Below are 23,699 nucleotides of genomic sequence, written 5' to 3'. Positions count from 1 at the left end.
GTTTGACATGACAAACTGCAGAAAAAAGGATAAATGAAAAAAAAAAAAAAAGTTACACTAACAATGTGAGGTAAAACAGAAAATGTTGCAAAATTTGAGAGGATACAAATTTTAAGCTATTAACATTAGTATAAACATTGGGCTTTGTTGCAATATTTAAGCATTTAAATAAAAGTATCACTTAAATATTAAAGATGGGGGTGATTTTTAGGAAACGGCATTTGTGAATAAAAAAAAACAAAAGGGTGAAATTGTTACCATAAATTGGTTCTTAATCACCTTTTAGAAGACCAAAAATTATGTCAAACCTTAAAAAATATTTCTTACACAAGATCCAGTTTTCCTACGCACAGGAATTGGTATTTATGTTGAATTTCTTTTGCAGCAAGTCATTGCAATGATAAACTTAGTTCATAACTTTGAAATACATTTTTGTAGGAGTGGAAAAGAAAGATATTTGGTTCTTTTTTTTTTTTTTAGAGACACTATAACAAAGTAAAAGTCATGTTCAAATTAAATAACTTAGTGGAAACATTTAAGAGCTAATTTCACTGAAATGTTGTTGGATCTCAAAGTGAGAATAAATGCATGTTGCAGTGAGAACAGACCACAATTCTTCCATGATGATGATGATGATTAAAAYTAGATRACTACTTAGTCTCAGAATCTAAGAGTAACCCGATGAAAACAAGAAACAGCAAAGGACAAGACAAAGAACCAAAGTGACCACAGAAAGTGCAATGCAGGCCCTAAAAACTTTAAAATTCTGATAACAAGGGAACAGTGGAGAATAAAMCCCAAAACGAAATAATAGCCTGTGTGTTGCTGAAGGAAATTGGGGGAGGAATGATTTTTTTTGTGGTGGATAATTGTGAATTGTGTAAGACGCTCTTTGGAAAGCGAGGAACATCCTGATTTTTAYGAAACATGAAGTAGCAGAAACAACAAAAACATTTGTTAAAAACCATGTTTGTAAAAACTCTTTGGGTAAAAAAAAGAAAAAAAAAAGTGAAGACAATATGTTAATGTGGAAAATACCTGGACAATTTTTTAACTTTAGACTAAATAGAATTTGTATATCTCCACTGAATGAACGGTTAGTTTATTATGTAATATATTTTTATTGTTGTAATACTTGTCATTAACCGGCTGACTCTGATGTAATTTTGCCAAGAACTAATAAAATCTTTGAAAAGTTGAAATTGAGACACCCATTGAACAGTTTACAGCAGGGAGTGTTACAACAAGCCCAACCAAAGATGAGGAAACTATCATTATTAAAGATGAGTGCATTGAGACACAAAGGTGTGACCAAGTCACTGTGTTGCAAGTCTCAAGTCTGAGTCAAGTCTCAAGTAAAGACAGTCAAGTCAAGAACCTTTAATTTCAAGTCATTTAGTCGTTTTTATTTAATATTTTTATTATAATTTGCAATTATACATAAAATTCAAATAGACCATTTGTTATTTTTAAAATCTGTATTTATCTAAAATGATAGAACATGTGCAGCTGAACACAAAGTATAAAAACATTTTTAAATTGGACCTCTTTATTGTGCAGTTCTGTTAAACTTGATATTCAATATAAAAAGTTTTCAGAAAATGAAATAAGTATATATGAAGTTATCACAATAAACTCAGGAAGGTCTGGTACATTTATTTTTCTGCTTTCATTTCTAAGTATGTTAGTTTCAGTCCTCCGTAAATATGGGCCAGATATTCTAAACACAACATTTATTTGGGACAGTCACTGTATTTGGTCTGTTTTAACAAATAAACCACATGAAAAAATCTAAATCATTGCAAATAAAATGGAGTGGTTTTGAATTTGGATGTGATGGTAAAATAAATATCTGTCAGGCCAAGTGGGTTAAATCTACAGCYAATTTCACATCTCAATATTGATAAAAACATGTTGTGTGAATCAAGCTGGTCAGAATCACTAAACACAAAATAATGAGCTCATTATTTTATGTCTTACTCAGTTAACTATCCCACTTAGTGTTATATTCAGGGTCAGTGAGATTGTACAATTTTTATTTTTACAGAAATTTTTGAAAGATGGCCAAAAAAACCGGGATTTTATTTTTTATTAGTTTTTCCAGCAAAGCTATAATACTTGGAAATGGGTTCTGTGCGACATGTGACAGTCACGCTGGTCAGTGCATTAAGTCAAAAACAGTTGACTTAATGCCCTGACTGCAGTAAACAATATATTGTCAATATAAATTTCCAATGTAAATGTCTTCAAATACACCAACCATCCTTAGATGATACTGGACCGGCTCATCATCATGATGGGACAGAGAGACTCTGTTCCCTGAGTTCAGGTCCAGAATCTGCTTTCTGTTCCGGAGCCCCGCTCACTATCCACCGGCTTCCTGAGCTAATAACACGGTGCACATTATTTGTGGAGGCATTTGAAGGACCGGATTTATGGTAAATCATCACCAATTTAACCCGGAGTACACATGCTAACACGAAGTTAGCTAAAGTCAACTATCTTACAGCAAAAGAAAAGCGCCACCTACCATCTTTGTGAAGCTTCAAATGCCGGACAAAGTTGGACGTCGTGGCATCTCCATCCGATATTTTCTTCTTGCATGTTTTACAAGTTGCAGTTCGTTTTTTATACGAAAGTTCATAACCTACGTAGCCAAAAGAAATTACTCGCGGAAGCATATTGAGCGGTTATTTCGTCTTTCGCTCCCTGAGCTCTGCAGTGCAGCCGCGTTTTTTTAAATGTCCAAATTCTGTTAATTTGATTGGTTGAGCTGCRGCTACGCACACATACATACATAAGGAGAGAGGAAAAACTGCGCATATTGATACGGAATGAGTGAAATTAATTATTGACGCCACTTTATAAATAATGTGTTTTAAATTTTAAGACTTTGGGTAAAAAATACCAAGTCTTTTCAAGTAAACAGCTTCAAGTCGAGTCAAGTCCCAAGTCAATGGCATCAAAGTCAAAGTCAAGTCCGAGTCTTTGAGCATTTTTTCAAGTCAAGTCTCAAGTCGTGATTTTAACTCTGGCACATAGCAGCAGAGTTTTGTAACAGCTGAGTCAGGTTCTCCAGAGTCCTGCTAACGACCTCATTATTTGACTACGGTGTGTTTTAGTAGAGATACATCTAAAAGTTGCAGGAGACCGGCCCTCGAGGTCTGGAGTTGCCCAACCCTGGTCTATAGGTTGGAAATAAAAGCATGCATAAGAGTCTCAGGATTAACGAGGGAGAGAACAGGGCGAACTATATTTTTCAATGATAAAATCCCGTTTTGACTGTTTAAAATGTGGAATAAAAGTGAGCTCAGAGTCAAGAATCATGTCCATAATTTTACAACATACAAGCCCACAATAGCGGGGCTTACAAGCTTCGGCACCACATGTTGAGGGGGACCATGTAATTCTGAACAGACATGAAACAAACCAAGAGATCAACAAAAACATCAGGCTACGTGGTCACTAATGATAAACAGCACAAATTCAAAGCAGCTCAGCACCACGAATAATGATCGGATCATTTCCACTCAGAGCCTGGAGCAGCTAGCAACTGCTGAAGCTAGGTTTAAAAACGAGTGGGAGCGCCAACCCTGCCCCTACGCACTGGCCTCACAGGCCGTCGCAGCGCCTCGTGCACCTCTGGATCTTTTTAACTCTGCGCACATCCCCTGCGCTGCCACTCACACAAACTGGACTTTTTGGACGGTGCTCTTGCTGCAACGTAAGCCTCAACTTTTTAAACTGCGACGACTATTGCTGGGTTTCAGATGACGTAGCACCGACGACACCCAATGCACATGGAGGGCCGGAGTAAAAGCAGCCCATTTATTTCTGTTGATCCAGCATCTAAATGTCTAAAGTCTGTGTCCTGTACCATTCAAATAGAGAAAAAGAAGAAAAAGATAAACATTATTTTCGTGTTTCGAAAGTAGTTGGTCACAAGGGAGTTAATTTTTAAAAACTTACTGAAAAAAAGAGGAGAAAAGTGGATCAACAATCAACAAGAGGTGCAGACCTTAATGCCAGAGTTTGGAACACCACTTCCTAACAGGTAACGATCGCATCGTTTGAATTGTATTTTCAGATGTTTTATTGGACAGTTACTTAGAAAGACAAGACATATGTAAGGTAAGATATATTATTTTTATGCCTTAGCTTGGTTGTCCTCAGAGTGCTAATGTTGTTAGCAGCTAGCTCAGTGCCGTGTCATGCTTAAAAAATGAAATAAAAAAGCTAAATAAATTAAATATAACCTACTCAGCCATACAGTCACAGCGAGCTGTTACTAATCCCCCACATGCTTTGTGTCTGGTCACGAACAGACACGAACACGGAGTTTCTGTAGATCGGTGTGAAATCGTTGCATTGTGTACCGTGTACTGCATTTAAACTCGATGCCAAAAAACTAGGCATCCCCGAGAGTCGGACTTCACCAGGCGGGGGAGAGACAGTGTGGAACTTGGCTGCCGACTTTGAGTGTTCCGAGGCCCAGCAGCGTCTCCTCGACCGGGGTCTAACCATTGTGCCCTCAACGACAAGCAGGTGGGCGAAGCTCGAAAGCAGGTAGGATATCCAACAGTACCATCGCAGGGTCAAGCTGGCCCTGTTTTTCAAAGCTGACCCAGCCTTTTACTAATCGATCTCTCTGGTCTCCCCCCATGTGAAAATTGCCTCCAGGAACCGAACTTTTAATTCGAAATGACCTGGAATATTTCCAACAACATTTGAAAAAACCGGATCAAAAATTGGAACCCAATCTGACAGAGGCTGAGTTTTCAGCATTAGCGGAACTAATTGACAACCATGAGATTGTCATTAAGCCCGCAGACAAAGGGAGCGCAATTGTCATTCTGGACAGACGGCAATATTTGTGGGAATGTTACAGACAACTATCTGACCCAAATTATTATTTAAAACTGTCCAAGCCGATCTACCTGGAAACCCTCCAGATTGTGGCTAAAATTTTGAATCGGTTACACAAAAACAAATTTATTTCAGCAAAACAAAAAAGTTACCTATTAGGACCATTGGAACCCAGGCCCAGATTGTTCTACGTTTTGCCCAAGGTACACAAAGAGCCATTTAAGTGGAGTGTGCCATTCAAAGTCCCCCCAGGTAGGCCCATCGTCTCCGATTGCAGCAGCGAGACGTATGGGACGGCGGAATTTATTGATTTTTACTTAAATCCCCTTTCAAAATTACACAAAAGTTGCATTAAGGACACTTATCATTTTATTGACATTGTGAAAAACCTCCAAATTCCTGTACATTCCTTGCTCTTCACTATTGATGTAGACAGCTTGTACACACTTATTGTCACTGCAGAGGGTATAAACGCTGTCCGGAATGTCTTTCAGAAAAATCCTGATGGAGGGAGACCAGACCAGGAAATCATTCAACTTTTGGAGATCAATTTGATCAGGAATAATTTCCAGTTCAACGGTGAGTGGTTCTTGCAGGTGAGGGGAACTGCCATGGGGAAGAGGTTCGCGCCGGCCTACGCAAACATCTTCATGGCCGAGTGGGAGGAGTCCGCCCTGAATGCCTATGATAGGAAATCGCTGCACTATTACAGGTATTTGGACGACATCTGGGGCTTGTGGCCGTATTCAGAGGAGTTCAACCGCTTTCTGCACACCCTAAACACACACAACGCTTCMATCAAATTAAAGTCCACCAGCAGCTTTAAAGCCCTGGATTTTTTGGACACCACAACCTTTAAAGGTCCAGATTTCAGCGACACCGGCCGATTGGACATCAAAGTTTACTTCAAACCCACTGATACTCACACCTTGTTGTTTAAATCTAGTTTCCATCCGAAGCACATGTTTGCGGGATTGGTTAAGTCACGATTAATTCGGTTTCACAGAATTTGCACACAAAAATCAGATTTTCATGCAGCGGTTAGGGTGCTGTTCTCGGCTTAGTCTAGCAGAGGGTACCAGAGGTCCTTCTTAAGGAGGTGTTTGAGGTCCTTTTCTGAATCCGGACAACCAAAGGATGACGCCATGACACTTCCCTTCATCAGCACCTACTCACCTGCTAACATCGATCTGGCCTGAGGTTTGAAACGAAATTTGTTAGAATTCCAAGCCGCTAGTGGAAGGCTGACCGACAGGAGGTTCATTCCTGCTTTCTGACGGAACAGGAATCTTAAGGACCACCTCATTCATGCCAAACTCAGATCGCAGATTGAGCCGAGCGCAATTGGACAGGGTTGGTCATCAGACACCAGAAATGGTTGCTGAATCACCGTACCCACAAAGTTTATTTAGTGCCGTGCAGATGGTCTCTKGACCGTTTTCTTGTTTCCCATCCCAAATAAGTTTTTAAGCAAAAACACAATAGACKGCAACGCTGTTGAAAACTGGACACTCCTGAGGTTGTTGCCATTCATGACAGGTGATGCTATTCCTGATGGTGAACTAGTCTGGGACATTGTCTTAGATTTAAAAGAGATTGTGGAACTTGCTGTTGCCTAAACACGTTCAGAGGAATCTATTGCATATTTACAGTACAAAATTTTAGGCCATAGACAGAAATACCTAGAAGCATTTCCCAACAGAAAACTTTTACCAAAACACAATTTCTTGGAGCACTATCCTTATTTGATCAAATGTTTTGGTCCTCTCGTTAGTTTGTGGATTATGCGATTTGAAGCCAAACAGTTTTTTTTAAGCATGTTGCAAAACACACAAGGCGTTTCAAAATTGTAGCTCCATCCCTAGCGAAGAAACACCAACTTATGATTGCTTATCACTTGCACTCAAATTCACAGAAACCTGGATTTGAAGCTTCCAATGTATCAAAAGTTCCAATTGAAGTGCTGAAAAATGAGGTGTCTGTGCCTATTCGGCAGATGTATCCAGAAATAACAGAAGTAAATATGGTCAAGAGCACAGAGAGCAAAGGAATTAGATAACACGGAATGATGGTTATCTGTGAATTTAGAGACGGACTACGTGAATTTGCTGAGATACTTAGGATGTGTTTACTTCAGGATACACTCAGTTTCATAGTTAGAAAATTCTCAGCTTGGTTTAGGGAGCATTATCGGGCCTTTGAACTGCAACCATGTCCGAATGATAACATGTTGCTGATAACGCATGATGAACTGGCTGAGAAGTGGCCATTACATGACTGGACCCAGCCACGCCGCTCAGACTGAGGTGGGGGAGGCCGAGACTGGGCCAGGAGGGGACACTGGACTGCAGCGCTGTGCGCCTGCAGTCTGGCTCCCCTGCCACTCCGACTACTGCGGCTGCTTTTCCTGTCCCTGCTACTGGCCAGCAGGCCAGCCGGTCGCCCTACGGGGAGGAATCCGGAGACAAGACGGCTGGGGAAGCGACTGGGCCTCGGCTCCTGATGGATAAGCCTGTTTCAGAGCTGCCAAGGAAACACCACCAGAAACGCCGCCATCTGCAGGAGCAGGATGTCTCAGCAGATGAGACGGCCAACAGAAATGACCTGTTCGGAACTGATGTTTCAGAAAATGAAGGTCTCACCTCTGATGATCAGGGCAACGCCCGCCTGTCCGCACCGTTTGTGGACCAGCTGGGCTGCATAGAGGCCCCGGATGCAACCCCATCTGTCCTCTAAACAGCGCACCAACCTACCTCTTCTCCTCTTCTGGACCTCACCACCCAGGTGTTGTAACAATTTTTCCTGGGGGAGGAGCTGCTGTCTATGCAGCCTGAGCAGGGGCTTCCTGCTGCTGCCGCTGTTACCGCCTCTCTGACCCTGCAGGACAGGGTTCAGATGAGGCGCTCAGCTCTGGGCCCAGAGAGAGTGGAGCTTCAGACGCCTGTGGCTCCACCTGCTCGACGGAGGCCGACACGCCATTTGTCAAGCCCCAACAAGCTCCAAGACTGGAGCCTCACCATCTGTCTCCCCACCTTTGACTACAAGCTCAAGACTGCTCTGCTGGTGGCGTCTGTTAGATTCCTGGTGGCCCAGGTCCTGGTCCCAGAGGACAACTTCAGACCCCTGCTCAGCCACAGAGAGCAGGCGATGCTGCGCCACCTGAACTCCTTTATTAGGTCCTGCGCCAAGCACCTACCTGCCCTCCCTGAAGGCTTTGCCACAGAGAGTGACGGCATTCACTGGACCTCGTCCACCGCAGCAGTGATCGTGGCCCACTGGCACAGTGTGTCAAATAAATAGGCACCCCCACAAGCCAGAAGGCGCCAGGAGGTGGTCAGACTGTGGTGGACTTGGTCACACGGTTCAGGTGCTCGGTGGCTCAGTTGAGCCTTTTAAATAAAGGTTTGACCTTTGTTCCTTCCATAGTAAACAAACACGCGGAGCTAGAGAGCAGGTATGACCTTCAGCAATATCATCGAAGGGTCAAGCTGGCTGTTTTTATAGGCTGATCCAAGCAGAAAACCTCAGCGTTTCACCAACAGGTCCATGTCTTCTCCACACATTCGAGAATTGCCTCCCGAAACCAAAATTCTAATCAGAAATTATTTTGAGATTTTTAAATCAACATTTCAAAGCAGATCAATTGGAGCCCAATTTGACGGAAGCTGAATTAGCATTAGCAGAACTACTTGAAAAAGATCAAATTGTTATTAAACATGCAGACAAAGGGAGTGCAATTGCCATTCCGGACAAGCAGCAATATTTGTGGGAATGTTACAGACAACTATCTGATCAAAATTATTATTTGAAACTGTCCAAGCTTATCTACCCAGAAACGATTCCAATTGTGGCTAAAATTCTCAGTTGAATAAAACCAAAATCATTTCGGCAAAACAAAAACAAAAAACATATTAGTAACATTGGAATCCAGGCCCAGATTTTGCCGAAGATACACAAAGAACCAGTTAAATGGAGTGTTTTGAAATTCCCCCCGGGTAGGCCCATTGTCTCGGACTGCAGTAGCGAGACGCATGGGACGGCTGAATTTATTGGTTTTTATTTAAATCCCCTGTCAGAACAACATCAAAGTTACATCAAAAACACATTTAATTTTATTGACATTATTAAAAACATCCAAATCCCTGTATATTCCATGCTTTTTACCATTGATATAGACAGTTTATACTAGACGTGTGCCGATCGATCGGCCACTGATCATAATTGGCCGATTTCCGTGAAAAAGTGTATGATCGGTAATCGCCAATCATACACTTAAATACAATTTAAGTCTTCAAGCTGCGATGTAAGACGCTGGTTCTGCTCTCGCTGTTGAACCGCTGCTACGCGCTACAGGTAGTAATATTTCACAGACGGAGCGCCGCTTCTGCTTCACCTGGTAGAACAAAATGTGCCTCAGAGGAAGGTGTTGAAACCGCACGCACTGTTGAGTTCTCACTTCATCCAGCATATCTGCGGTTTGACAGTGGTCATGGTCCTAGAAAGCAATCCTACTTGGACCATGGGCCAGAGAAAAAAAGCAGCCCCCGCTATGGGTTGCAAGACTGGGTACAAAATCACCCCTGGGGTTAAGTGAGTGGTAAGAACTTGTATTTCAGGGGCTGTGAGCAGTAGGCATGGGCGCTTATGGTTGTTCTGAACGTTTTATATCTGCTCTATCACGATTAATTGCTATGCCAAACTTTGTAAGCTTGAAATATAAATATATCCACACAGTTGTGCAAGCCCATCTTTTTGCTACACTCTAACCAATTAAAATGCAAGCAATTCCCTTAGATTTTTAACAAATAAAGCAGATAATTTAGTCTCCAAGTACTCAACATTAAATAAGGGAAACTTGCTCCACTGTACATGCATATATGTAGTATCATGTACTACTTGATACATGATATGTACATGCATATCTTGTATGAATGTACATGATAAAAACTAACTCCACTGTGCCTTCATACAAGTAGTATCAAACTTGTTCACGTAAGATATATTTTATTCTATACTTCTTGGGTGTCTCACTTTTTTCTGATGCCGCTCTGGGCAACTGCCCATTTAGCCCGTATCAAAAATCGCCACTGCATCTTGAAAAAATGTTTTATTGTCTCAAAACAAACATGTCTGAAGACATTCAGGAAGACTTAAGGGGATTCATTTTGTTTTAAACATTCATTTATAAACGTCCCTCTCCATTCGTTCCCTATGGAACTTGTGCGACAGTCCAGCAGAGTGACCGGCGTAGACCTCAACAAGCGGGCCAAGAAAGTTAACAATGCTCCACATTCATTGCTATTTGGTTCATGTCACTAAAAGTTTGGACACCCCTGGGCTGATGTGATAACTGCTTAAAGATGCAGATACTTTTGAACATCACCACCATCATCATCATTTTGGGAAAAATGTCTCTCGTAATCTGCATAATTTTATTATTTAAAAAAAATTCAGAACTTAAAATATATCTGTGCTTTCACCTGATACAATCTGCTATAACACTTGGAAATCCAGGAAAAAAGTAGATGTTTAGTGTAGAAGCAATGAGATTATTGCAGTCGTTAATGGAACTATTTCAGTAAAAATGTACAGTCCTATGGCTGTTTTTAAATATGCTGCAAGTTAAGAATCTTTTTCTTGTCTTTAGATTTAAAAAAATAAAAATAGTTAGTTTGTATAATATCCAGTATTTCTCATGATTTGGTGCCTAAGAAATTAAAAGCAGCTTGACAGTCCCGCTCTCTCTTTGTTGGACTCTTCTGTGTTCACCAGCAGCCTGAGTTTTACCTCTCAGATCCTCTGACCTGCTGCTGTTTCACCTCCACTTCCCATCAGAGCTCCACAGTTCTTAGGTGTCCGCGAGGGGAAACTGCAGCCAGAATGCTCTGAGGCAAACACTCGGACTTCTCCGCTGTGCTGCCGCAGCAGGACCAGTGGGGCTTCCCTGGGTGTCCCTTGTGGCCGTGACCGCAGCCTTTAAATCCTCCTGCAGAAGGTTTAGAATCGTCTAAAACACGCCTAAATGAAAACCATGCAAGCAATTGTTAATTTTTTTATATGTACCTGGCATGGTTCCTGGGCAGCCACAGCGAGCCTCTTTAGCGCCTCCGCTGGAGCAGAAGGAGCAGCAGTGAAAAGCCCCTTTGTGCTGCCTGAACTTCCTCTGCACATTCAGAATAAACGGGGAACCCTGCAGGAAAGCATTGTGAGCAGTTAATTCGGAAATAAGCCCAAACTTAACCCGTTTTGTCCCCTGTTGTTGCAGATTTGCCTCAAGGATCTACTGAAAGTGTTTTGCTGCCATCTTGTGGCCAAAACCTTTGCACAGTTATTCCAAGTTTTGCCAGGATGCTACATAAATCTGAATCTTTTACATGTACTGTAGTCAAATTAACAGCAATTTAAACAGCAGAAACAAATATTACAGCAGAACATTCTCTGGTTCTGGACTGGTTCAGTACCTTAACATGTTGGGCTCTGACACAGACCCACACTGAGTACTCTCCTGGTTCCTCCGGTCTGTAGGAGACGCTGTAGCTTCCATCACTGTTGTCTACCACTATCGTCTCCACTGTGCTGAAGAGCAAAAATATTTAATTTCAATAACAGAAGATCAGAAAATCAGAAAGTTCGCTGTAAAATATACATACAAAATTTATATGTTTTTTTTTTTTGTGCTTTTCTGGAGTATATGTATTAAGTTAAAGAACAAAACAGCACACAGCACACAAAGGTGCATTTTTCTGATTTATTAACTTACTTTGAAAATAGGGCCTTTTAAATGTCATTCACATAGTATTATTGTTTGTATAATGGATTAAATAATTTATAAAATACACAACTTTATGAAAATAATTAAACCGGAAGTTGCAGGATGTCTCAGTTTCTTACGCTTTCTGAATCAACAATGGCTGGCGGAGCGGACATGTTAACTCACCAGTTCTTCTCTTTGTGGACGATGCTGACCAGGATGTGTTCTCCTCCTCGAGCCAGCCGCTCCCCACCGGAGTTCCGACACACCAGAGTAAAATGTCCCTGCTGGGCTACCGTTCCCTGCTGCAGACCTGTGACCATCACGGGGCGGAAGGTTACAAAAATGGCATTACTGAATCGGAACTGCATGGCATTAGAAAATACACAAGAGATTTAAAATTTTACGTATTCTTACACAGATTTAAACACTTAATTTCATCCCCCACAAAACATAGCAACCAACCGACACAACAAAGACAAGATAAAAAGCTAGCTGCGCACCTTCTCCTTCAACGGTGCACCTGCTAACATCCACCGTCCTGGAGTGGATCACGCCCACCAACGGGTAGCCCTCCACCTCTCCTGCCGGCTCCCTGGGCAGGAAGCAGACACAGCCGCCGTCGTCAGGGGCGACCGTCGCTGGGTGGGGGTCGTACCCGCTCTCCGCCAGGCTGGTCAGTCTTCTCAGGGTCACTCCTTTAGCACTGAGGATCTCGGCGTCAGAGCCACAGCTCAGCAGCCGCTCCGCAAACTCCACGCTCCCTCTGACGTCCAGCAGGGCCTGCTGCAGCTGCGCCCTCTGCAGGTGGAGGTGGTTTCTGGAGGAAGAAAATGTTTATGGTAAACCAAATAGCAGGGAACAATAGAGGCATTTTCATTACAGAATCTGCTTTTAATATCTACAACAGTAACTAGATTATGCTACCTATCTTTATTTATTTTCCATATTTAAAAAAAAAAGATTCTCATCTCCTTCTACAAAATAGCTGTTTTTCTCTTTTTGTAATTTGTTCTAACATTGGATAATAAAAATAAGTATGAGTAGCTCTTTGAATGGACATGGTTGCTGACCCCTGACCCCAGTAGCATATCGGAATTGATTTTATTTCCCCGTCTAAAAACTTATTACAGTTGCAGCAAAGTGCTGTAATGTCCTACCTGCGTTGTACCCTGATCTCCTCCAGGCGGCGCAGCAGAGACAAGCAGTGAGCCTCCACCGCACTRGCGTACTCTCGTGCGAAAGCTCTAATCTGATTGGCGGTTTCATCTGCTCGAACCTGCAAATTTTCTTGAGAAATTTCCACCTAGAGGAGAACCAGAATGCGAAAAATAAAGAGTTATGTTTTACATTCGAACATGAAAATTTAAATTGGTAGCTTATATTGGATAACAATATATAAATGGGTCCTTTTGGGGACCTTTTGCAGCGAGTCCTCCAGTCGCTCCAGACGAGGCCGAAGGCGCGCGCTGACCAGCTCTCGTATCCGGTCGCCATGACGGTCGATAACATCGTGTGTCGGACAGCAGCGGTGGTCCCGGTGCAGCGTGGCCGCGCACTCCAGACAGACCGGCAGGTCGCAGGGCTGACAGAAGAGCCTCAACTCCTGCCCGGGGTGAAGGGAGCAGAGGACGGGGCGGCACAGACGACCGCGGGCCTTCAGCTCTGTCACGGCCTGAATAGAATGAGACGCGGTTCGCTTCTGCCGCCTGCAGGTAGGAGGGAGAACACATCCTTCATGATTCTTTTTTGTGGGTTTTATAGCGGGTTCAGATGTATTATCGCCATCTCCTGTGCTGGAGTGTGGGCTAAAGTATTTTTCTTATCTATTTAAGCTAAATTCTTATAATACCGTTTTCTTTTTAAATTTATCAAATGTTTAAATACCTCGCTCAATTTTAATGTTTCTCAACCATATTTTCTTAAATCTTGTTTAATTTTTTCTCTACTCATCCTATATTTTACACAGCAAATTATTACATGCTTTACTGTTTCCATGTCCATACCACAACCACATCTACCTATTGGTTATTTACCCACCAAATGTAAAGTTTTATTTAATCCTGTATGTCTGAGACGTAACCTTGTCATCACTACTCGTTCCTTTCGGTTCTTCAAAATAAAAATAAAAAGGTTCTGCTAAACAACAGAGGACAAATATGTCAGTGTAGTCACAAAGAACAGAACATTCAGACTGTCCAACAAAGTATTAGGACCATTATAGATAAAAGGGGGAAAAATGCCAAAAGGAGTACTTTTTCCCCCCCCAACGAACTCTGAAATTTTGAAATTAATTTTATGCTTATAAGGGGCTGCACAGTGGCGCAGTTGGTAGAGCTGTTGCCTTGCAGCAAGAAGGTTCTGGGTTTGATTCCCGGCCCCCGGTCTTTCTGCATGTTCTCCCTGTGCATGCAGTGGTTTTCTCCAGGCACTCCAGTTTCCTCCCACAGTCCAAAAACATGACTGGCAGGTTAATTGGTCTGTCTAAATTCTCCTTAGGTGTGAATGTGTGTGTGGATGGTTGTTTGTCCTGTGTGTCTCTGTGTTGCCCTGCAACAGACTGGCGACCTGCCCAGGGTGACCCCGCCYCTTRCCCGGAATGTTAGCTGGAGATGGGCACCAGCAACCCTCCCGACTCCACCAAGGGACAAGGGTGTAAAGAAAATGGATGGATGTTTAGAAGTTAAAAAAACTTGGATATTTTCCAATTTTGAAAAATGGTAACAGTTACAAGAAAAGAAATGACAGTTTAAGGCTGTAAAAGGCTTGAGAGCAGAGATCTTGACAAATTGAGTATGGGGGACAAATTTAAAAAGAAAAAAATCTCTACAGATGTTTTCTACTCAATCTGACTGCCGTTTTCATTCTTTTTGCAAAAAACAAGAGGCAAAAATGTACCTCTTTGAAGTCAACAGAGATGTGCCCCAAAATACTCACATCTGTAACTCTGGTGCAGAGGCTGCAAATATAAAGTTTTACAGGCCTAACATTTTATAGTTTTAGTTTTAAAAAATATATAAACTTTAAAGTTTGCAAGTATAAATTGTGTTGGTCTATTCATCCCACTAAAACATTATGGTTTGGGGTAACCTTAAAAAATTAAATAAAGAAAGAGGCATGAATATTTTTTTAAATGATTTAGAATTATAAGAATTAAAATTGGATTTAATTTTCAGAATAAGTTTTTAAATTGAGTCCTTTTTTATAGCAAAGCAGCACATTGTGTTCTCAGGTGTGTTTAACAAAAACTGGTGGAGTTTTGAGCTAAAACGGAGAGAATAAAACAGATTTAGTGACTTTGTCAGACTCCTTGAGAACAGTCCAGAAAGTAGGGCCTACTCCACCTGTGTGCCTGGCGGCAGAACTCGCACAGGTTCAGGCTGCACACCTCGCAGCGGCTCTCCGCGCTTCCTTCGCCGCACAGGTCGCAGCCCAGCGGGCCGTCGTTCACCAGGGTCTCCAGGAATACCTCGTCCAGCGCCAGGTGGTCTGTGCTGAGTCCGGCCGGTCCGGACCGAGGGATATCCACCTCGGTGTCACACTCTGGGCAGAGCACGGTGAACGAGAGGGAGTCTCGGTCCTGTTCCGCCGCCTCCCCGCTCCTACCTCCGCCCTCCGGTGCGGTGTAGCGGCCCCGCGGAGACGCCGAAAACGGCTCCAGCTGCCCGATGCAGTCGGAGCAGAAGGTGTGCAGGCAGGGGAGGATTTTGGGCTCCCGGTACAAGTGTCTGCACACGCTACAGACTGCTCTCGGGTTTACAGAAGCACTTTTAGGTTCCGGTTCCGAGCTCACTGTCGGCTTGTCTGCGGTTTCTTTCTGCTCTGACTGGGACATCGTTGGATTTGGTGGACTTCCTGCGCCAAAATCAGAGCAAAACTCACCGTGAAACCCACCGAGTTCAAACGAGTTGTGAGAGTTTAGAAAAAACTCATCCCGATATCCCTGTTGTTCTCTGCAAGTCGCACCGAATAACTGTTTTTCTCACACCAGTCATAAAACTACTTTTACAAACTTTTCTGCCAAATCAAAATCCACTTTTCCTCGGTAAAGTAAGCTGCGTTCAAAGCCGCATGGGACATTTGACACCTTACTAACTAACGGACCAATGGGAAGCTCCTCTTCGCTATTCGGGGAGGTCCGTAAACATTCCTGGAGTCTTTACTGCCAAACTGGGACTCAGACAGATTATACTATGAAAATATTTTATAAAAAGTCATAAAATATTTCCAACAGTAATAAGAGAATGCAATATTTTAATTAAACAAAGAACACATTTTTTATATTTGAAAAATGGACGTGTAAATCATAGTATCTTAAACTTTAAAAGGACTTTTCACATTTGCTTAGAAAGGATTTTGTTTTGAAACTTCTTTTCGACTTCTAAATCATTTTCTTGTCAGTTACAATACAGGTTAAAAATTAATTACATACATGTAATTGAAACATACACAGAAATGAATTAACCAGCACAATATTCCATGACATATATTGCAATAAAAATGGACAGTTAAACTTTAGTTATCGCTACTTAAATAAACTGCATCTGTTCTTGAATGTATCCAGAACATAGACAATATTTGACAATGTTTTTAAAGCAAAGATAATAAGGCTGTATTTACCTACAACACATAAAATATGCACAGGGCAGATGTAATAATATTTAGATAAAACGAAACAAGCTGGGTTGAAGCGACACTGAAGGTGAAGAAGGTCCTTCCCAAAACACCACTGCCTGAAAGACACACAAGATTAGATACTGAATATAGAATTGTATATTTTAGACAAGAGCAATTTTCAGGCTCATGGTTTTATATTAAATATTTCTGCTACTTTTCACCTGAATTTATCTATTACACTTATTCAGCGGTCCAAGTGTTGCACAACCCTTATGTTGAAGATCAAGAGTCTTACAATAAAGAGAAGATGTTGAAAAGCTTATGACATGTGCCACTAATGGAGCACATGTCTCATAAAGACAGATGGTCAGGTGATAAGTCAATAACATTATATACTGTATAAATCATACAGTTTGGTGAAGTTGATAAGAGTTTTTCACCGTCCAAAATGTGAAGCGAAACAACAAAATATGTTTCGAAGTATTGCTCTTTTGGTGTGACGGTGGATCAGGAGGTACGTGTTTGTCCTACAGTCACTGGGCTGCTGGTTCAAATCCCGTTCCCTCCATCTCATTCATTGTGTTTGCATCTTCACGGTCAAAGGTCATGGTAGCGCCAATAAAACGAGAATCTCTCTTCTGTCAAGTCTGCCTCGGGGCAACAATGTACCTTAGCATCATCAATGGGTGAATGACTGAATGTAGCGTAAAACACTTTGGTTTACTTGGCACAATGTAAATCCTGGACATTTACCATTTTTACCATATGTTTTTGGTTAACAGTATGCTGTATTACAAGAGTTTCCTTAATAGTAAATATGATGTAAATGTTCCCTTTGTTCAGCAGTCAAGAGTTCTTGTTATGTCAGTAGATAGGCATCATAAAGACTCGACCAAGACTGTACCTGTTACAGTTGCTTCGGTGACTGCCACCACTAAGCTGTTTTCGATCCTGCAGCTGTAGGTCTCGCTGACCTTCGCTGACTGTAGAGTGCTCAGGATACTGTAAATCCCTGGTGAGGGTTCAGTGAAACTTGTGTTTGCGTTCAGTTCATTCCCGGTTTGGTTCAGCCACGTGACATCTGGTTTAGGAAACCAGCTGCTCGCCTCAGAGGTCAGGATGTTGTTAGAGAACTTCAGTGTCGGCACTGAAAAGACTGAGACAGCAAAGGAACATATTTATTAAGCACAAGATCATTTTCTCAGAAAAGGTAATTTAGGGAAACTGAAGGTTTACCTGCTGTCCTGAGCTGAATGCTGACTGTCCCATGGCCGACAGAGGACCTAATGGTGCAGGTGTACTCTCCCTCGTCACTGCTTCTCACGCTCCGCAGCAGCAGAGAGGCGTTACCTATGGCTACAGCGTCAGGGAAGACCCGAGCTCTGCCTTTAAACTCTGACGCTTGCCCATCAAGAGCCGGAGCTCCGTTCTCGTAGCGATAAACCTTTCCCAGATCCGTTTTGTCCCAGCTGACCGACACCTGTCCCAGCCTGTTTGGTTGACTTTCTGCAGAAACATAGCAGCTGAGAATCTGGTCCTCGCCGAGGTTGGCGACCGGTTTGGTGTTGCTGCTCACCACCTTGGACGTGGATTCTGCAGACGACAATTTGGTCTCAAAATACATATGATGTCTTCTAGCCCAATATTTTAATGTTTTTAAGGAGGAAAAACGCTTTTAGAAGTATAACTCAACACTAGCTGTGTTTCCATTACAAATATGCGCAAAACTTTGAAGATAGTCCACTAACATTGAAAAAACATAATTTTGTAAATACGGTGTTTCCATTTCCATTGAATAACAGCCACAACTAAAATCGTAAGTGAATAAGTTTGTTCACCCGATAAGTCAAAGATTTTGACGGGCCTCACCACTTTCTATTGTCTTCTTCGTCTTTTCTGCAAGTAAATAAAATCCAGTTGTTGATCCCAGGACTCATGTGATGCTTAAAAAGTTTTTCCATTACAGTTTTGTGAAATACATTCATTTCGGTACACCCGAAAAACTACCTCATCCTTCGCAAAACGCTTTTATTGAAAAACGTGTTTGTTTTAATCAAAACTTGCACGTTTCCATTCAGCAAATTTATTTTCAAAATTCCAATTTGCGCAATTCTATGGAAACACAGTTACTGTTAATAGCGTAACTTCAACTAGAACAACGAATCAAACAGAGTTTAGCATATTAGTACGGCTCTGTGCATAAAGCAACATATGGTTGCATGCTTGGAACTCCTTGTGTCATTCCAGCAGCCACAAGGATCAACTGCTCTTCAGTATAAACAAACAGAACATACTGAACACACCCATTGCATGTCTGCCATTGCTAAGCCTGACTGAGTCATTACTACTACTACTACTAATAATAATAATATTAGGGTCTTACTTGAGAAGGCCAGGGTCAAGATGAGGATGATGAAGGCTGTTAACAGGACATTGAGGGTCACCAAGCTACATGTGGAGAGAAACAAACAGGAAACTGGAATGAAACAGGTTTATTAATCCATTTACATACGAGAGATGCAAAGTTCCTTGTATCAGAATATTATTGATTTTACATCTTTATTTGCTAGATGTTATTTATTGTTACTCTGGACGTCTGATACATACATGTCCCTCAGTATTTATGTAAGTTAAAGACATGAGGTTCATTTTAGAACCCTGAGGAAATTACATGCACTTTATGAGGATGCACAAAAAAAGGTTTTACAAAAAAGTCAATATTTTCTTTATTTTTCAAACTTAGTTTTTGTTAAAAAAAATATCCTCAAAACTAATACGTACTATCGCACTTGTTTGATGCACTATTTTGTCAGTATTATGCTAAGGTGTATATATATTCAACAAAAAGCAGCTGTAGAGATAACTCATTTCAAAATGTTCAAAAAGTTCTCTTCGTTATCAGAACTGAATTTCTGCAAATCTTACGTGAAAAAAATGATTTGTCCGATCGTAGCCATGCCTCTTGAAGATCCTCTTGTTGCTTAGCTCCGTCCCGGTCCAGATATTCTGCTCATGTGCCTCTTATCTCCACAGATAATTCCTGTACATGTTTATCCTGCAGCCTGCATAGAGCGACTGTCTCCTGCCTTCCTCTCTGCACACAACACCATGAGTAAACATTACTCTTTAGGTGTGGGCTTTGCTCTGTTGTCACAACGGCTCATTTATCTCTGCAAAATAAAAACTTCAGTGTGACAGGTGGAAGAATTCAGAGTCAGTATCTAGTTTGGTTCATTTTAAGCTAAATGTTCATATTTTTCCAAATACTGAAGTAGCAAGCATGATCAACGCTAGCTTAAATTCTTGGCTAGCTAACATGTAACCTATTCTGAGGCTTTTTGTAGTCTATGCTACTCCATCTTGTTTATAAAGATCATGTTTACGTCTTTTTAGTGTGTCATACTTTATAATTAAACCCTGGACCTTGAATGCAACGTAAACCCTGGACCTTGAGTGCCACATAAATTTATTTATGTGGCACCTTTTCACAGGCAGAGGTCATAAAGTGCTCTACTAAAAGGGTAACCCCAACAAATTGAAGAAATGTACAAGAAGGAATAAAATCTCAAGTTTATATAAGAGCATATTGGAATAAAAGTGTTTTTCGCTGCTTTTTAATAGTTTCCACACAGTTCTCAGCAGGGGTCACCAACTCCAGTCCTCGTGGGCCACCATCCTGCAACTTTTAGATGTGTCTCTGCTCAAACACACCTGGATCAAATAAACTGCTCGTTTCCAGTCTATTGCAGAGAGGAATGACTGCTGGTGAGGGAATTCAGACATTTTGGAGCAAAGGTGAATCTAAAAGTTGCAGGATGGTAGCCCTTGAGGACTGGAGTTGGTGACCCCTGGTCCACAGTCTGGGTCCAACATCTTGGAAAGATCGCTCTCCTCTTGGTTCTGGGTTGGGAGACCATTAAAAGTTTCGGACTTTATAAACTCAGAAAACAGGAAAATGTATATATTTGAATCAAATCTGAAATATACAATAGAACCTGTAAAGGTCTGACAAAAATGTTAAAATGAAACTCAGATCTGATTGGTGGTCAGTAAAGCTACATTAAAACAGGAGGTGTTTGGGTTTCTGTGGTTGGGCCAATCAGGACCTTAACCAGCTTCTTCTGACTAAAACAAGTGAATCATGAAGAATATCATGAGGACACATTATGATTGTGACAATAATGTTTCCTTGAATCCACGAGCAAACAGAGAGATACGACAGTGTGGAGTAGAAACAAATAAGAAAGCAACTACATCAATTCTCAGGTCCTGTTCAGAAATTCAACCTACCTCAAATATTTGTGAGTTGCAATTTGGTACAAAATCCCTGTAATCTTAAACGCTCCAAATAGAAATAACTCTGTGGGAAAACTAACTTTTCAATATGTTTCTATGAGGTGTTGTCTTTTTATACGTCTGACAAATCAGATGATATGGATCAATCTGAGCAGGTTAAAACTGTTCTTAAGACACAGACGGAAAACAAGAATACAAAAGAAATAGTCTTTTAATGTTGCCTTTCTGTAAATATACAATTCTTCTATATGTTTCATGATTTTGAATGTGACATGTTCCTCCCTGACTAAGATGAAGAACTAACACTCTTAGGTTGGAAGTTTGTTTTTGTTTTGTCATGCTTTTATTTTGAAGATCACTAACGTCTCTCTTTGAGGTCAACGTTTTGTACAGTTTCTCTCTTTATTTCAGGTCTTATATAGTGATTTGTGAGTATAGTGAATTTTTTTAATAAATAAAAATAAATTCAAAAAGAAAACATAAAAATCACAAGTTTTTGATGCTGGATATAAAAAAATGGAATATTTGACATTCTTGGACATCCATTTAATACAGTTTTTGTTATTATTTACAATAGATGTGAGATATATCACAGTCTCTTAGAGCCATTGTAAATAGGAAAATCCAAAAAATGTACATGAAAAAACTCAGCAATTTTGATATCTCTGAAATTTTAAGAAAAAAATTTATAGTAAATTTCTGCACTCAAAATTTCTGAGTTTTTTTCTTGCAAATTTTTTGTATTTTCAAACCCAGAAATGTACACGACTTTTTCTAAAAACTTCTTGAAATTAATGTCAACATTTCTGTTTTTTTTCTCGTAAACTTTTGACTTTCTCGTAGAAATGACATTAGGACATTTTAATGAAAAAAAAAAGTAATAGTTAACATCTGTTTACATATGAAAGTTAAAATAACAGAATCAGAGCAGTCCTGTCCTTCTGCATGATATAATGTTGTTGCTAAAAAAAGATGGTGTCTATTCTGTTTGTTCTTGTTAATGGTTGTTGTCTCCGGTTTTTTCTCTTTCAACTTCTGTCATGTAAAAGGACGATGCTGAGACTTTTTCCCAGACTTCAGAAATGTCAATGACATTCTGACCGGCTTGTTGATTCTGATGGTGCCTGATGCTTTCAATGTAGTTCTTACAGAGTTTTTCTGCTTTCCCTTTTGCTATTTCTTGTAGCTGCTCATTCAAATGGTTGCCGACTTCCTCCGCCAGCAGGTTGTCATACACCACGCTGTAGTAGGGAGCTCCACATATGTACCCCGATTTGCAGGCTCTCCAAACTTCTGAGATGCWCCAGAGAAAGAGAAAACTGCAGCACAGGCCAAGGCCAATGTCCTGAGAGAAAAAGAGAAATTAATTTAAAAAAGATCTGCATTTTTCTTAAGGGATAATGACAAAGAACAAGAACTCAGCATTTTCTCATTTTTGTTTAGCGCCTGGCCACTTTAATGATAACTGTAACCAGATATTTTCTAATATTATATTTTAAAGTAAAATCACTTTAAATCATGCACTGATGACTCAAAACCTTTTTGTACTCCTGTCTTCAATCTGACAGCAAATTTCACTAAATAAATGCCAACATCACAGGTTTGGAGTGTTCTGTCTCTAAAAGAAATGTAAAAGAGCATAAGTTTCTTCTAAATAAGTTTATTCCAGTTACTTGAAACTGACATCAAAACTAATCTGCTTTGAGCTCCATAATCAGTGCAGTGATACTCACCAGTGACTCGGTCTTGTAGTAGTCCTGGATGCGTTTGTCTTCGTAGGTCAGATTTGTTTTGCAAGGCATTCCGGTCTGAGATGAGTTGAGGTTTGTCCTCAGGCAGAAGTACCAGTCTCCATCAAAGAAAACCAGAGAAATCCAGAGAGCTGTGAGACTGGTGTACCTTATGACAAACTTTATGATGTAGTGCCCGCCACAGCTACTTGGGCAATAGAATTTGAAGAATCGTTGACTGGAAAAAGGTTTTCGGCGGTAAAAAGGCTCAACAATGTTAACGACAAAAGTTAGGATCAAGGGAGGCAAAGTCAAGTATAAGAAACCGCTGGCATGTAAACCAGGCCTGCAGGAGCAAACGAAGTGCATGTCAAATACATACTGCAGGATGGAGAAGAGGACTACCAGCAGGAACATGCTGACTGCATGTTGCACCAGTTTCAAGAGCCTTGTCGTGGACTCTGGGCTGATCGTCATTGTGTCTGAAAAGTGTGAAGTCTGTGTTGATTCCAGGTAGCTCTGGTTGTGTCGACGTCTTCTTGGTGTTCTCGCCTTCCACTCTGGGTGAAGTCAAAATGGCTCCAAGTCTTACGCTGCTTTCCACTTTTTATCTACAACTAAACCGCAATCAATGTGAGCCAGTGGTGAACCACGGCGTGCCACTGCTTTCATAATGATGGTGCTGCTTGCTTTCAGTTTTAAGAAATTTCTGAAACTGTGCAACATTTTATAATTTTAGTCAATATTACACTGAAGAAAGATGTACTTTGGATGCTTATAATTTTGTTTTTGTGTCCACTTGTCCTGTCTATCGTGCTGCTGTCTGTCTTGGTCAGGTCACCTTTGTGAAAGACGTCATGATCTCAACAGGTTTTTATTTGGTTAAATAAAGTTTTAATAAAAAAAATTAATAAAAATCTGAATCCTTTTGTTCTCGCTCTGAAGGTATGCGCATTGACAACCCTCTGAGTTATGATTGCACTAGACCAGGGTTGGGCAACTTCAGGCCTCGAGGGCCGGTCTCCTGCAACTTTTAGATGTGTCTCTACTTCAACACACCTGAGTCAAATAATGAGGTCATTAGCAGGACTCTGGAGAACCTGACTGCACTTAGAAGGTGATTCATCTGTTGGTTTCAAGTGTGTTGGACCAGGGAGACATCCAAGAGTTACAGGACACTGGCCCCCCAGGACCAGGATTGCCCACCTCTGACCTAGACTCTTTAAAACCCTAACGTGGTCTTAAGAGATGGAGTCCATTGGAACCCTGTGAGCTTTTTTAAACTGTGCGCGGTCCAGCAGAGTTGCACTGATCCCGCACATGATTTTGTGTAGTTTTGGGAACTGACGGTCTGACGGGACATGATCTATTTTAATAATTGCACCAGTAAAGCACACTAAAATACACCAATGACCTCACAAGCTAACTTGTAAAAACAA

General features: G+C 41.1%; 4 protein-coding genes across 4 annotated transcripts in view; 1 reads left to right on the top strand and 3 right to left on the bottom strand.

The window, feature by feature from the left end:
* Positions 1–7,602, top strand: part of wdr3 (WD repeat domain 3) — a 23,509-nt gene extending 15,907 nt beyond the window's left edge. The window contains exons 25-26 of the mRNA XM_017309025.1: positions 5,463–5,578; positions 7,167–7,602. Coding sequence (XP_017164514.1) covers positions 5,463–5,578; positions 7,167–7,602 — 552 coding nt within the window. The remainder of the gene's footprint in view (positions 1–5,462; positions 5,579–7,166) is intronic.
* Positions 7,603–10,004: 2,402 nt separating this feature from the next.
* trim45 (tripartite motif containing 45) lies at positions 10,005–15,752 on the bottom strand. Its single transcript, XM_008431228.2, has 8 exons — positions 14,962–15,752; positions 13,038–13,326; positions 12,778–12,923; positions 12,121–12,437; positions 11,804–11,930; positions 11,328–11,442; positions 10,930–11,056; positions 10,005–10,852 (listed from the first exon to the last, which is right to left on the bottom strand). The coding sequence occupies exons 1-8, from the start codon at positions 15,450–15,452 to the stop codon at positions 10,698–10,700; spliced, it is 1,767 nt and encodes a 588-aa protein (XP_008429450.1). The 5' UTR covers positions 15,453–15,752; the 3' UTR covers positions 10,005–10,697.
* Positions 15,753–15,969: 217 nt separating this feature from the next.
* On the bottom strand, positions 15,970–19,568 carry vtcn1 (V-set domain containing T cell activation inhibitor 1). Its single transcript, XM_008431216.2, has 5 exons — positions 19,160–19,568; positions 18,618–18,682; positions 17,471–17,827; positions 17,139–17,390; positions 15,970–16,350 (listed from the first exon to the last, which is right to left on the bottom strand). Exons 1-5 carry the CDS (start codon positions 19,189–19,191, stop codon positions 16,238–16,240), a joined length of 819 nt encoding a protein of 272 aa, XP_008429438.1. The 5' UTR covers positions 19,192–19,568; the 3' UTR covers positions 15,970–16,237.
* A 1,738-nt stretch (positions 19,569–21,306) lies between these two features.
* Positions 21,307–23,213, bottom strand: LOC103477869 (uncharacterized). Its single transcript, XM_008431207.1, has 2 exons — positions 22,264–23,213; positions 21,307–21,875 (listed from the first exon to the last, which is right to left on the bottom strand). The coding sequence occupies exons 1-2, from the start codon at positions 22,735–22,737 to the stop codon at positions 21,528–21,530; spliced, it is 822 nt and encodes a 273-aa protein (XP_008429429.1). The 5' UTR covers positions 22,738–23,213; the 3' UTR covers positions 21,307–21,527.
* Positions 23,214–23,699: the final 486 nt, after the last annotated feature.

This window comes from Poecilia reticulata, linkage group LG2 (assembly GCF_000633615.1).
Source record: "Poecilia reticulata strain Guanapo linkage group LG2, Guppy_female_1.0+MT, whole genome shotgun sequence".
Lineage (NCBI taxonomy): Eukaryota > Metazoa > Chordata > Actinopteri > Cyprinodontiformes > Poeciliidae > Poecilia > Poecilia reticulata.
Note: the sequence above shows the minus strand (reverse complement) of the source record. Positions and strands in the feature narration are given on the sequence as shown.